Below are 14,899 nucleotides of genomic sequence, written 5' to 3' on the forward strand. Positions count from 1 at the left end.
GAAGCAAATTTAGAGCTTATTCACAGGGTGAGAACAAAAGGAAGCTTCCAACACAAAGGGTTTATTTATTTATTACAGTATTTATTCTGACTATCACTCATAACAAACTACAAACTACAAGCTATAAACTACAAACTACAAACTTCAAACAACAAACAACAACAAAGGCCTCCTCCAGGGCTAGTATCTCCTGTCGGCCATGAACTCCTGCGTGGCCATGATCAGAGGCGTCAGGGAGGAGGCTGGCTTGGCTGATCTTACAAATGGATGCTGCCCAAAGAGAAAAAGAAGCAATGAGCTTCTACTTTCCCCACAGCCTGAAGCAGGCTTTCTCTGGCTAGCAGAAAGATACAGAAAGGAGGGCATTCTGTGCACCTCTCTCTCCACATCCAGGACCTGCAGCCGCTTTGCCTGTTACCTGCAGAAGTTCCTGGGCAGACCAGCGCCTGTCCTCGTCCCTCTCCAGGCAGCAGTGCAGAAAGTCTCGCAGCCACGCCGACTGCTGCCTGGGCTTCTGCAGCTTCGGGGGGGCCCCGGTGCTTATCAGCTGTTGAACCTAGAGAAGAAGGAAATGCCACACTCTACCTGTCTCCTTCGCACCCCAAACTGCTCACACAGAGCCCATTGGACAAGCTCCACTCTGCAGTGGCACTTTACTCCCTGCCACAGGGTGGCAGATACCTTTCCTAGCCCTACTAAAACAACCCAAAGCCAGAGGCAGCCATAGCCAGTCCAGTAGGCAAAGGCTCTTGCCTTGACCACTCATTTCACTGGATGATGGAATCAGCAGCAGCTCCATCAGCTAAAGCACACTTTGCTTCTCTGAGCACTGACACAGCCTCTACAAGTGACATGGAAGACTGACTTTCATCTAACTCTTCTATTTCCAAGGATTATTCCATAAAATGCAGCTCAGCACTGCTCACTGCTCCCTTAGGCAAAGCTTCTGCCAAGCAAAAGGCATCCTGATTTTTAGGTCCTGTTCATGCACAAAAATGGCAAGGGGATGATCTGGCCAAGAAGCACGAGAGACTGTGCAGCCTGGAACCTATCATTTTCAGGTGTTGGCAAGCTTCCCAGGCAGAAGAATGGAAGCAGATTTTGTTGGGGTGACAGCAGTGTCTGAGAGCAGCTGCAGCGTACCGTGCGGGAGGTTTTCATCAGGTACGGAGGCGCTCCGTCCACCATCTCGATCCCCACGATGCCAAAGGACCAGATGTCCACTTTGGGGCCATAGGGCTTCCTGGTGAAAATTTCTGGCGCCATCCAGTAAGTTGTTCCAACAGCTGATCTCCGTTTGTTCTGCTCGGTGGTGAGCTGAGCAGCAAGGCCAAAATCAGCTGAGGAGGAAAAACCACTCTGATCAAGCCAGCGTGAATTAGGAAAGCAAACAAAAGAAATCCCCATTGTACCAATGTCCAAGAAGGCAGTGTGGAACCCAGCTGTAAAGGGGCCATACCTCAGGCCTGCAGCCAAGGAAATACGGAATTGGCCACTTAGCAAAACCCCCCAGTTTCAGGCAGTGGATTTTAGTCCCCTGAAGCTATTAGACTGTAACTGCCTTGCTTGGGAAGGGACACACACAACCCAAAGCCACCCCTGAGCCCTTCTTCCCAGCAACACTTCCCTGCACCTTGTGGCTGTGCTCTGTGCTTGCAGCAGGGCAGCCTGCACTGCCACAGGCACCACTGCAGGGAACTGGAGCCACCCAAAGGCAGCCCCACACCGCAGCCTGCCACGGCTGAGCCTGGCCAGCAACACCCACCCAACTTGACTGATCCATCCAAGCCCAGGAGAATGTTGTGGCTTTTGATATCTCGGTGGATCACTTGCTTGGAGTGCAGGAAATCCAGGCCTTGCAGGCACTGAGAGAGGAAAAAGAAACACGAGCCTAAGTGGACTTCATCCCACAGGCAGAAAAGTGGCACATCTGCAACACTGACTTCCTGGGGGATGGTGAGCCATGGCAGGACAGGCTGCTGGCAAGGGCAGGAGCCTGCTGCTCCACCACGAGAACAGCAGTGCCTTTCTAAGTGAGGATATGTTTGCTTCTGAAAGAGAAAGGGCAATTGTTCCTCTGGCCAGTGCCCTGCAAACACAGGCTGAAGGAGCCCTGCTGCAGTGGCTGTGCTCTCTGCAGCCAGACAGCAGTGGATGCTTTTGCAAACACCACTTTGGGTGCAAGGCTCTCCTTTGAGGCTGAGCTCTGGGAAAGTCCTGTGAGTATCTCTTCATCTTTGCCCCTTGCTTCACTTTGCACCACCAGCGCCTTTGCCCTTACAGGGAAGGAATGCAGCACACACAGGCTCCAGGCAAGTGTTTAGAGAGGCAAAGACAAACACACCAGAAGAAGGGCAGGGACACTGGCAGGCACTTCAGATGCTCTTGCTACTGCCAAGGACATAAGAGAAAGGCTTGGAAGATGAAATCTCTCCTCTCCTTATCACCCATTTGGAAGGACCATCCCAACCAAGCCATGGGAAGCACAAGTGCCATCCCTTACCTCCCGAGAGACAGTTGCTATCTCTCCTTCTGCCATGCGAGTCTCCCTGATGACATCATGTAAAGAACCTCCGTCCATGTATTCCATCACCAGCCAGAGTTCCTCATCCACCAGGTAGCTGAAAGGAGCAAACAGCCTGGAGATGAACGCACGCACTTACACAACCTGATGGATTCTTGTTTCTGTGTCTCTCTCAGAGGAACACAGGAGGAAGTGAGTAGTCATTCCCGACGCTCTGCAGGGCTTGAACTCTGAGCAGTCTAAAAGACAGCTCGGTATCCACACCAATGCAACAGGCCAAGGGAAATACAATAGACAGTGCTTTGTCAGCACTTCAGACACATGGAAAAAATCAAATCCCAAACCCAACAAAAAAAATGTGGAGAGAGGACAGGAACTTGGAGGCTGTTGGCTCAGTAAGACAGGGCCCAGTCCTGTCTTTGAAAGTGCCCTTCACACTAGGTATGCCAGGAAAGATGAATGCAGGCCCAATGCAATCTCCTCCCAAGACGCTGTAGATCAGCCCAAGAACAGGAATTAACAGCTCCATCCTCTTTTGCCAGCGACCAAAGGAGTGGTTGCACCTCTGGCTTGCAGGATGAGAATGACCTTTCATGGCAGGACAGCAGAACCACTCACCTGTCTACATAGTTCACAAGGTTGGCATTCTTACTGCCATGCATGACCTGGATTTCATTCAGGCACAGCTCGCTGCTGCTCTCTTGCAGGAGACTAATTTTCTTGATGGCCACCTAAAACAACATGGAAAGCCATGAACCAAAGAAGTCTGTGGCACAGGAGCACAAAGGGAACATGAAGACAGTGATTATGGGATGACAGTAGCCCCAGCTGGGCTGGGCCAAACTGCCTTGTGACTGGACATCAGACCCCATGCTTGGGCACCTCCCAGGACAGAGAGACAGATATCCTTTGCCTTGTAAACCTGGGAGAAACATGGTCTAAGCTCTCCACCTCAAAGCTCTAACAACACTCACTGTGCCCACTGTCTTACCCAGGACCTTCCTTTATCATCCCCATTGTCATTGACACACCTCTTGCAAGCAGGAATCGATTCTGTGCCAGTAGAAATGGAACAAAACTGCTGGGAAACCTTGGGCACTTCTAGGGGGCTTGATCATTACTCCAGCAACCACTGGCATTCTCCATTGCACAACTACAAAGCAAACTCTTACAGACATGACTGATAAAATGCTGTTTGTCCTAAAATCATCCTCAGGGTTATTCCCCATAAGAAACACAACCCTACATATTTCACGGAAAAAATGCTGTGATGATGAAAACATCATTAAGGACACCTCCAAAAAAGACAATCCAAGCACTTCCTCACTTCAGGAATTTGCATTTCGTTCCACTAAAATACTTTAATTCACACCACTGATATTTGCAATTACTGCCTGACTGTAAAAAGAAATAACCCATGCCTTGATCCTCTAGGGATGCACACCAGGCTCTGAGCAGGACTCAGGCCCTTGAGACACTCCTTGCAGACCTTGCTCTCTCTAAGCACAGATCCCAAGGGCAGCACTGCAGGTGGCTGCAGAACTGCCAGCATGATTTCCATGTATTGGCTAACAGCCAGAAACGAGAATTCAGGAACGCTGCAGCCCCAAAGAGCAGTGCCATGCTCTGAGACACCACCTGGGCACGTAGACCCAGCCCTGTGTCCTCCTCTGAACGATGCCGCTTGGCCTCCTTGCATCCCCTGGGGCAGCTGAGAAGGACAAAATCTGTCCCCACTGTATTTGGCAGGCAGACACTGCTCTGCACTCCATTTGCCTTTGCAGCAAAGCTCCACTGGCGAGCCAAAGCTCAGCCACAGCTCACAGCAGAGGGGAGGGTACTCGAGAGCTGCAGAAGCTGCGGCGCTGCTTGAGGCTTACCTCTTCTCCTGTGGCAGTCTCCACTGCCATGCACACAGTGCCGAAACCCCTAGAAACAAAACAGCAGCAGAGAAAGAACAAGTCCTTTAGTCCCTGCTAGTGCAAAACACTGCAGTCCAACAGGAACAAAGTCCTGGAGCAAAGAGTAAATGGAACATGACAGATTCTTCTCTGGGTCTTTTCTCCCTTTTCTCTTTCTCTAGCTGTGCATGTGTCGGATTTTTCCAGGAATATGCCCGTTGGGTCTTCTTACACCTCTCCTTGGAGTCTGTCTGCCAAACTCAAGCACTACCACTCAGGCTTTTCTGAGAAGCCTGAAGCCATGTAACAGCCATTGGAGGAAAGCCTCTAGACACAGATCCCTTCTCCAGCTTGCAAGGAAAGTAGTGTCCAGCCACAGCCATAGCAGGCAAAGGCTTCCATTGCTGCACACAAATGGAGAAATCCTCAAAACACAGGGTCCTTAGGCAGCTATGTTCTGGGTCCAGAGCCATTGGCAGCTGCTTCTCTTCGATGCAACAGACACTGGAAGGACTCCACTTTTCTGGCGACTTCTTGTACATTTGGCTTCTGTTCTGGGGTGACGTTATGATGCTTGTTTCCCCAGTCATTTGTTCTGTTTATGCTGGATGTTATATTCTGTGCCTCCAAGACGGGATCAGACAGTAGGGGCCAGGAGAAGAGGGAGCACAGAGTTTTGTTATCAGCTGCACTCTCCCCCGCAGTCTGCTGGAACACAGAACTCCAGTGTTGTGGTCTGGGCACAGATGGGGCCACACACCACACTCCTTTTGCTTTTTAGTTAGTTTAGCTAGCTAAGGTAGTCTGAGTTTCGCCTTTAGTGTTTTTCTTTCCCTTTTCTTGGAGCCATTCGAACCTGCTCCAGACTGGGACCCAGCAAAACACCGAGAGCTCACACTTTGTAGCCCACCAGGGCCTACTCTGCAGCCTTTCCCAGCACTGGAGAATGACAACCCCCAGGAGAGACTTTCTGAACTTGCCATCTCTTCAGAGCAGCAAATGAGTTTTGTCATCCGGTATTGTTCATTTTGTGTGCTGGGGAGTGATTTCCCTGTTAAATAAACAATTTCTTTCCACTTCTGTCTGAGGAAATTATTCCCAAACTGGCTGGGGGCAGTGGCCATGTGGGTTTGCTTTTAGGAGGGGCCCTTTCTGGAGGTTTCCTCCAAAATTCGCCCTAAACCAGAACACCTGGTACAGAGAAAATGTTGCAAATCAATCCCATCTACAGTCAGCAGAGCTGGCTTTCAAAGGGAATAGCTTGGTGGATTCTTTGCAGCAAACGCCTAAACCCCACAGGATCCACGAGGAGTCTGCCATCAGGCAGATGATGCCTTTTCCTCTAGAGTGCATTGCCACTGGGCATGCCCCTGAAACTTTGTCTTTTGCCACCGCAGCCACAAAAGAGAGCTGCTTCTTTCATTGCTGCTTTTGGCTTCTAGACTAGGTGGTGGTCATCCTGACTACTGAATTTTATTTGCAGCAAAATATTGGAAAGAAATGTTACTGAGAGCTGTTCCCTGACAGCTGTCAGCTGCTAGCTTGACCTTTGAGACAATGAAGTTTCTCCTCCTTTCATTCCCACGTATTCTGTATTCTTTTGAGACACTCAAAAATTATTTCTCCTATGAAAAGCGGCAAACAGGTGCAAACACACTTGAGGGACAGGAGAGCTGCCAGGTGCCGCTCTTTGCCGCAGACAAGACATTGCCAGCATCCAGGTGTCTTGGCTGTGCTTTCACAACACAGCTATAAATGCTGGCCAGCATTGAGAGATCACCTGGCATCATCTTAACGCAGTGTCTGAACAGCTTTGGAACTTGCCTGATGTCACTCTGGGGAGATGGGACACGAGCAAAACACACTGCCCCTCTCTTTGAAGAAGGAACTGTGGCTGCACTCACCCTTTGCCAAGAATTTCCAGTTCTGTGTATTTAGCCTCAGGATCTCCCTCGCTCACCAGCATCTCTGTAAAAATCCCAAGGACAGATGCTCACTTCAAAAGAGATCCCACCCTTCATCAGATCACAAAGGCAGCCCCACTCTCCGGGACACTGGGCCCTCTCAACTCAGTCAGTCGGGAAACAACAACACCACTGCACCAGCACCACCTCAAAAACAGCAGCAGCAAGACAAGCAGCCCTGCAGCACAGATGGCCAGCACTAAACTAAAAGCCTAAAGTAAAATCTAAGCACACAGAGAAACAGTCAGAGGAGACAGGGATCAGAAAACTCTAACCAAGAGAAGTGATTGTTGTCTATAAACATTAAGGGCAGCAGGAAAAACAAAACCTTCCTGTTCTTGGCAATGAACACTCTGCGACATTCAACACAAGCTTTCATCCTTGCAAACATCAAAGGCATCTTGGGTTCTGGAATCAATTTTTGTCATCAGCTGCCCTCTCCAGAACAGGAAGAATATTGCAAAGTGCTTCCAGCAGAGCCCAGATCTCCAGCTTTAAGCAGGACTTTGCCTAAACAATGCCCTTCAGCCTTTCAGGAGCAGCAGCTCATGTTATAAGCTACTGTGATGGCCTTAGGAATGAGGTCCCTCAGCCTTTAGGACAGGCTGAGTGCTGAAGATGACCTTGGCCGTGCCCACAGCAGCTGGGCCCCGCAGGAGCTCCTTGAGGCCTACTCATTCGCGAGGTCACAGCCTCCTGCTCAGCCAGAAACAATCTCTGCTTGGCCTTTTGCCTACAGGGAAGCTCAGGCAAAGCCAAACCAGGCCGAGCTGCTCTCAGAGGCAGGAGCAACACCCCGCTGATCCCTCACCACCTCAGAGCACAACAACAGATCCTGTGTGGAGGAGGCCTCAGGACCTGGCACTCAGCTGAGCAGGAGGTGGGACAGCTCATGCCGGCACACGCGCACACAAGGCACTGCTCCGGCACACAAGGATCACAAAGGACCTACTCAGCATGGCCAGGCACTTGTCCTCTGTCCTCTCTCGCTGCTGCTCTCTGCTGCCAGACGAGCTGGTCGTGCTCCAGGTGCACGAGCTGCTCGTGCTTGAGCTTCCAGCCTGGGCACTGGAGCCTTCTCCCGAGCCTTCAGCTGCAGCTCGTGCAGGTGCCAGGACAGAGGAGATGGAGCTCTGGGACAAGAAATGAATTTGGGTCACAAATGAGCCTGGCAGAGATGCCCCCATTCCATTTCAAATGCAAGCCCCTAGGAAGATGCTGCTGGCCACACCCAGGGCTCTTCACCTCTCAGCTTGTGCAGCCCGCTTCAACAGCTCAAGGCACAAAATCCAAAGGCTGCTTTTACATGACGGACAAAATGACACCAAAGACGCTGCTACCCAAAGCGGGCACTTACTGGTGTTGTTTGCTCCGGCCGTGGGCTGACCGCAGGGCCAGGTTCATCGGCACCTTCATCCTCTTCAGCCTCTTCCTCAGGTACAGAGGCAGCCAGAGCAGGTGCTGACGCTGCCCTTGTGCTCTGTGGACAGACAGCAGCATGAGGGATAGGAAAGAACCTGTCATTCACCACCTTACCTATATTCAGCTACAGGCCCTGCTGCAGCTCAGCTCTTCCTTTAGCTACTGACTTTAGCTGCTCTGTGGGGAGGGCCAGGTCCCTGCTGGGGACAGTGCCTCCTCGTATCCTGCAAGCTTGTGAACTGCATCTTTGCACTGCTCTCCTCACAGGGGACAGGGAGCCTGCACAGCCACTGGCCACCAAGGGCCTCACCTGTACCCCAGGAGCATCCAAAGACATCCTAATGCTACCTCTTGTCTCTTACTAAGACAAATTCACAGCCCCTTTCAGAACAGTAGGAAGCTGCTGCATAAACAATCCAAGTTCCACTCTGCTTTTCCAAGCTCCACTGACTGGGGGAAGGGCCGGAAAGATTCCGGCCTCCAGCATCTTCAGCCAGGCACAGGAGGTGCTGTCTGATCAGAAACTTGCAGCTATGCTTTGCTCCAGCCACAGCACGACCCAGAGATGCTACTTACTGATGCTGGATGCTCAGGCCCTGCAGTGGCAGCAGGCGCAGTTTGGGGAGCATCTTCCTCCCCTCTGGCCTCTTCTGCAGGAAGACACGCAGCCAGAGGATCCTCCGAGGTTGGTGTTGGGCTCTGCAGACAGACAGCAGCGTGAGGGACAAGTGACCTTTTCTATGTTCAGCTCTAGACCCAGATGCACTAAGGAGAAATCATCTGCAGAGAAATGGGATTCTAAGTTGTTCCCACTGAAGTAAAATGGGACAATTAGAGGGGACTGCACTCTCTTGTGCAGGGGAAATTCCGTCATGGCTTAAAGCACCAAGCAACCCCACTTCCAGCTGCTTAAAAGCTCTGAAAAGGAATTGGAGAAAACAGCCTGGGCTCCTCCTGCTGCTGCTGCTCTTGCTGCAAAGGGTCTGGACTGTAGTTTCATTCATCCAACCAGGCTGGCACTGGACTGCAACACGCCCAGCTCACAGCTTGCTCCACAATTGTCAAATGCTACCAAGGCCAGAGACTTCTTTCCCACTCACCCAAAGACTGGATTCTCTCCAGGCACGGGTGATGTGACCTGCAACACACAAGGGAAAAACAACCAGATGCTGTAAGAAAACTGCCTGTGCTGGGCAAGCCCACAAAAAGTCAACCCAAAGACAGAGCATTCTGCTTTCACTACATCACTCCAGCTGCAACCCCTGTGTCACACAGCAAGCAAGTCAACAGCACAAAATATTGCCTGGTGTCTACCTTCTGTCCTCTGTGGCCACTCAACCCACAGAAACTTGAGACTCAGAAAGGCCCAGTGGTTCTGTAACAATGACTGCTTCTGCCCCACCCCACCCAGCAGGAGCTACAGCTCCTCCCTTTCCTGTGCTTCAGTTTTCTCAAGAGATTGCATGCAGCAATTGCCATGAGCTCACTGAAAACCTTTCCCCGGAAAAGCTTCACCCAAGTGCCCCTTAGCCAGGGTGGCAATTCTATCGTGACACAGCACGGGAACAGCTCCAGGGTTCGGGAGCATACAAGAACTCCTCTGAAATGTCTATCTCAGAGGCCTTTTCCAAGCTGATTCTGTGACTTCATCACAGAACAAATGGCTCTTTTAGTGTGCAGGAAATGTCAAGGTCCACAGGCACATGCTGGGATGAGGGAATGCAGACAAGAAGACTTGAACTGAGGGACATTCCCTCAGTCCTGGAGAGCAGTGCACAGCTTTTACAAGGACTCCTGACAAGCTCTCCCACTCTTCCTATCTTGGAAGTTGTCTTCCTTGAGCCAGTAAACTGAGGAGACTAAACTCCATAGCCACAGGCTGTGCCACAGGAGGAGTGAAGCCCCTGCAGGCCACATTACAAATGCTGCCCACTCCCCACTGGCTAGAGACACCCCCTTCTTGGCTGGAGCTGTTGACAGCGGCTTTACCCAACCAAAGGCCTCTTTGTGGCATTTTGGTTTCCATATGCTGCAACATCTACTTACGTGCCAGGTGGGTGAGAAAGTACCCAGAATAAGCCACGGAAAAAGCTGCGCAAACTGCAGCACACACTCCCTCCATGGCTTGAGCAGCGCTGCTCAAGTCTGTACCAGACAACGCCTGTGGGAAAAACCAAAAATATTCCGAGTCCTGCTGGCAGAGACCTCGTCGATCAGCAGGTTCTGCCTGCAGTGAGCGTGCCACAGAGCTGCTCTGCACACTGAGCCCTTCCGGGCCTCAGCACAGCAACTTTGCCTTGACAACGCCGGGATGCGGCTGCTGACATCACAATAGCAGCCGCCCTAGGCTGGATTGTGAATTCATGCATAGAACCAGACCTGCTCTACACCTAATGCCAAAAAAATCCTGCAAAGTTTTCCTCTGCTACAAAGCAACACAAAAAGCCCTCCTAGTCCATCACCTGTTGCTCAAGGCATGTAAGAGTAGAAACACACTTAGCCCCTAGAGCCCACACTGAGAAGCTGAGCACTGAGAAGTGAGCAGGATGTGAGGAGCCGCAGTAGTGGTCTTTGACCACTATTTCTGCTGAGCAAAAACCAGAAAGCTTATTCCTTTGTTCTAGAAATCAGAAAACAAGGAGAAGCACTGCTTTAATTACATTTAGAGGTTTTTCCTAGGTACAGAGACATGGCCATGGATCTTTCTGTACATATATATTTTATTTATATATACACATATATATATATATCTATATATATGTATGTGTATTATATTATTGAATACTATATATTCAAAACATTTTACATCATAGCCATGGGAAATGGCATTCCCACAGCAGGGAAATGCCATGACAGAAAATGCAAGGAGGATCGTTCTGTATGACTCACTCTAGCAGGGAGGCCTTGGGACCAAAGCACCACCACCATTTTTTCCCCCATTTTTCTCCTTCCACAGTATTAGTCAGGAGGCGGGGCTGAGATGGGGGGCACGGAAGTGACAGCTTTGACACACAGCTGAAACCATCAGGGCCAGTGTGGCATGTGGGACTGTTTTTCCACTGCAGCAGAACCAGGCAAGCCAGAGTGGTGACACTGATCCCAAGTGAGTCCAGCCAAGCCAAGTGGAGCCCAGCAGGGTGGTAGGAAGAGGCAGCAAAGCGGCAGATCTCATTCCCACACACATGCCCAGCATGGCAGACTGATGGCAGTGGCAGTGCCAAACAGAGCTCTGCAGGGACAGAGAGACACCCATCACCATCGCCACTGCCACCATCCCTGCTGCAGAGAGGGAGCAGGAGACTGCCACTGCAGGTGCACAGCTCCTCCAGGCAGCACCAGCAGCCCCCATCTACCATCAGAACCATTCTGTAAACCCTCGCCATCCTGTCTTTGTTCCAGGGGCCCCATGTAACACTTCACCTTTGTTGCTTAAGCCATTACTCCTTTTGCACTATTTTCTTCTTATTGTTGTGCACTGCTTTTTATTTCCTCACTACATTATAACTCTAATAGTTTTAACCTCTCATTTATTGTTTTCTCCATTGACCCTTTCCATTGTCATGGAGAAGGAGAGAGAGGAGAGGCTTTACAAGGACTACCTCAAGAAGAGGACATAGAATGGAGGGAAGGCCTTAGAAAGAATAAACAACCCTCATGCTGCTGCTTTTGCAAGGAATAAATATCCAAGTTTCTTAATATCCAGCCACAAATCTGTGGAGTCTTGACAGCCAAGAAGCACAGGAACCTGGACACCTTCTTGTGAGAGACTAGAGGAGATTGCTGGCTCAACACTTTTCACGGGCTTGTATGTGGGGAAGGGGCAGATCAAGCCTTGCTCTGGTGAGGCCATGCCCCACTCAGCACGCCCCACACCCCCAGGCCTGTATCCCAGCCCAGCAGTGGCCACTGATCCCTGGCACACCAGAGGCAATGCTCCACACCTGTGTCTGGAGCCCCTAACCCAGCTCCTAAATGGCCAGGTGAGTGGGAGCCCCATGTGGGGGAAGGCCCCAGGAGAGCCAAAGGCTATTTACCTTGGGATATGTGGCCACCACATGTCTTGACCCTACCTCTTCTTGGAATTTCTATCAGCTGAACACCACTGGAACCTGGAGTGATAGCTATGTTGGTTCTTTTCTGTCATTCTCTTTTTCTCTTTCTTCTCCCTTTTCCCTCCTCTCAGATTTTTGAAAATAACTTAAAATGTAACAGGTTTAGTAATCTAAATGTAAATTAACTTACAGAGATTATAAGTTGAATGGGCTAAATTAATGCTTCATAGAATATTTTATGTTGATTGAATCCTGCTCTAAATTATTTTTGGCTTTAAAGTTCTCTTATTTTCAAATGTTGCCAGTGAAGGGTTTTGATGTTGTTCCGAACTCTTGAGAACATCTCGTCAGTATTTCTCCTGCTTTTCTAACTTAGAGTACATGAACAAGTTTAAATCCTTTTAAAGTATCTCATAGAGCAATGTTTTTGGAGGCTTGCATTTTAATTGGCACAGCAAGCAGGGTACTCTTGAGGTGAGATGGGCCTTTTATACAGCATTAACTGTTCATGACATAATAAAGGAGAAATAAATTGTCAGTCAAAGCTGCTCTTTTCTGGCAGAAAAGTAATAGAATCCCACGCAGAAACTGATCTGAACTGCTCTCCACTGACACACTTGCTAAAAGCTTATATAGAAAGCTTGTCCAGCCCTAAAGAGAGATGGGGATGGAGAGAAACTAGCACCATCCACAGTTACTTGTGGAGAAACATGAAATTTGGTAGAAGAAAATTAAAAATTCCCAGTAAAGGACCATGCCTGGTATGCATATGCATGGAGGTTTGACTCAGAGCTGTATGGTGCCCATCATCTGGAAAAGGAGCTGCATCAGCTGCAAATTGCTGAGCCTGAAACAATAGCCAGCCTCAGGCCAGAGCAGGAATTGAATGCCAGGATGAAGCCAGCCCCCAAACCATGAGAAACCAGTGAAACACGCTCTTCCAAAGCCAAAGAGCTTTAGAGTTGCAATTCAACACTGCTGGGGAAGGCCTGGAAGCAGTGTTTTCCGTAGTCCAGGAACAGCCAGGCCTTCCTGACTGCAAGGTCAGCCCCACAGCCCTTGGGAGGGCTTTAGTGCCTCAAAGTCCAACCCCGCCCCTCACCCTAAACTCTCCCCACCCCTATAAAATACAGAGGCAGGATGCCCCGAAAATGATGTCACCTTCCTCTGCTCCCTGGAGGAGAGGTTCGGCTCTGCAAAGCCAATCTTCTTCCCTCCTCATCCCAAGCCCTGCTCACTGATAAAGAAGGAATTCACTTACCAGGATGCAGTGTCTGCAGTGATACCTCATTCTGCAACAGAAGTGGTTGAACTACACGGGAAAATAAGCAATGATCGCAAAGAAAGGGAAATGGAGAATGTTTTGCGAATTTGGATTTGGGGGAATGAAATAGAACTTTTGGAGAAGGAAGCACATGGTGAAAAGCGCTGGTCTTTTGCTCAGGGAACAACTTGTGGTATGAAAAGTTTGGACCCCTTGCAGAGGGGGGAACCCCATACAATGCATGAGAAACAGCTAATGCCTGTTGACCTTCTTCTGTGTTATTGTAAGTTATTTCAACATTCAAGGATCAAAACTGAGAAAACAAAATCTTGGCACCACCTCCAAAAAGTTATGGTTGTTGATAGAAGGTGGTGGATTGAAATATCCCTAGAGGCTCTCTGGAAAGAAAATGGGGATTAAATGGGGACTCAGTTTCCCCAGATTCTTAATGAAGCTTTGCAAACTGCTCCTGCCCTGCCTCCTTCTGGCAGCCCTGGCTATTGAGCCTTGTCTGCCACCAAAGGCTGGAAGCCGAAATGCTGCTGCTAGAGCATAACCCTTAGGAGAAAATGCTTTTATCATCGTGCAAGTTTGTTGTTTTGGTCTCACTAACAAGCCTGAATGTTCAAGAATGTCCTCACTAGTCAGGAGACTGGGTGTGCATCCAGACCCGGAAAGGAGAGCCACTTAACCAGAAGTGGAAAGGACTTTTGATCCCATGGCTGTGAGATTTACAGCTGGACACTCCTAAATTATGTGATTAAAGTTAGCTCTGGACACATGGAATTGTATTGGACAGTCCAGTAAATGTAACTCTGCTGCAGATAAAGCTGCAATGGAACATTTCTAAAGTGAAAAACATTAAATGTTTTCTCTGTCTGCCCATTTCCAGAGCAGTGTCCCTGGTATGGCAGCAAGGCTGTTTGTTCCTGAATTAGTCAACCATCCTAGCAGGACCATGTACCTAATGACTACAATAGCAAGTATGGCTTTGAGTGCCAGAGGGGTAAGAGACCAAGAAAGAAAAGAGAGCCATGTCTGTAGGAGTGTGCACCCTAATGGCAGAGTGGCAAAACTAGCCTTTGTCCCCCAGAAAAGAAAAGAAGGCCAGAAGTTTCTCTCAAGGATTAGGTGAAAAGCCACCTCATGGGACCTCAGGGACTTCACCAAATACTTGAGGACATCTAATTGGATAGAAGCCAAAAAGTCCCGCTTGATCCATCAGGGAGAAAAAGAAGAGAAGAAAAGAGCTAAGTGCTTTTGTGAAGTGTTTTTACCAGGAGCAGACCTCTGCACCTGGCTCGAGTTTTTCTCTTTGTTATTATGCCTTTTATTAAACCTTTTTGTTTCTAACACTGCAGCAGAAGTCATCCTGTTTATTTTATGCCCCCAAAGTAATAGATAAGCTGTCCTTGGGTGTATTATATTTCTTTTGAGGGCTTATGAGACCTGGCTAAGAAAAAGAAACATAATAGAGCAGAGCTGGGCAGCAGCTGGGGGTACTACAGTGCACTCACAGCCACCTGCCAACGCAGCTAGCCAAAACTAAAACAAGCAAACAGAAGCAAAACCAAACAGACCAACCCTCAAATAATTTTAAAAAATAAAATTAAAAAAAAAAAGAAAAAAAAAAAAGAACAACCAAAAACCCAAACACTACAGGTGCTTGGCCTAATAGCCTGGTTACTAATAACCTAAGAAAACAACTATTAAAGATGACACCTGGGACACCAGCTGGCCAGAGCCAATTCCCAGCTATCCCATAACTTGCC

At 49.3% G+C, this 14,899-nt stretch overlaps 1 protein-coding gene and 2 long non-coding RNA genes across 7 annotated transcripts; 1 reads left to right on the plus strand and 2 right to left on the minus strand.

Annotated features, from left to right (window-relative positions):
• Nucleotides 1-102: 102 nt before the first annotated feature.
• Nucleotides 103-8,273, minus strand: LOC135278277 (serine/threonine-protein kinase PAK 3-like). 3 transcript variants are annotated; one of them, XM_064384833.1, is made up of 8 exons: nt 7,342-8,273; nt 6,330-6,393; nt 3,143-3,255; nt 2,504-2,621; nt 1,766-1,865; nt 1,144-1,340; nt 419-556; nt 103-270 (listed from the first exon to the last, which is right to left on the minus strand). In XM_064384833.1, the coding sequence occupies exons 3-8, from the start codon at nt 3,184-3,186 to the stop codon at nt 181-183; spliced, it is 687 nt and encodes a 228-aa protein (XP_064240903.1). In that variant the 5' UTR covers nt 3,187-3,255; nt 6,330-6,393; nt 7,342-8,273; the 3' UTR covers nt 103-180. The 3 variants fall into 3 exon arrangements, with proteins under 3 accessions (XP_064240903.1, XP_064240900.1, XP_064240901.1); XM_064384830.1 differs by having other exon boundaries at nt 4,405-6,393; XM_064384831.1 differs by lacking the exon at nt 7,342-8,273 and adding an exon at nt 4,405-5,130 and having other exon boundaries at nt 6,330-7,284.
• Nucleotides 8,274-8,387: 114 nt separating this feature from the next.
• LOC135278521 (uncharacterized) lies at nt 8,388-10,059 on the minus strand. The gene is made up of 3 exons (XR_010346003.1): nt 9,858-10,059; nt 8,912-8,949; nt 8,388-8,510 (listed from the first exon to the last, which is right to left on the minus strand). It is a non-coding gene; the product is annotated as an uncharacterized LOC135278521 (long non-coding RNA).
• Nucleotides 10,060-10,158: 99 nt separating this feature from the next.
• On the plus strand, nt 10,159-14,487 carry LOC135278278 (uncharacterized). Of its 3 annotated transcripts, none has more exons than XR_010345823.1 (3): nt 10,159-11,123; nt 11,381-11,791; nt 14,020-14,487. It is a non-coding gene; the product is annotated as an uncharacterized LOC135278278 (long non-coding RNA). The 3 variants fall into 3 exon arrangements; XR_010345824.1 differs by having other exon boundaries at nt 10,160-10,285; nt 10,768-11,123; nt 11,381-14,487; XR_010345822.1 differs by having other exon boundaries at nt 11,381-14,487.
• Nucleotides 14,488-14,899: the final 412 nt, after the last annotated feature.

The sequence above is a fragment of the Passer domesticus genome, chromosome 11 (assembly GCF_036417665.1).
Source record: "Passer domesticus isolate bPasDom1 chromosome 11, bPasDom1.hap1, whole genome shotgun sequence".
NCBI lineage: Eukaryota > Metazoa > Chordata > Aves > Passeriformes > Passeridae > Passer > Passer domesticus.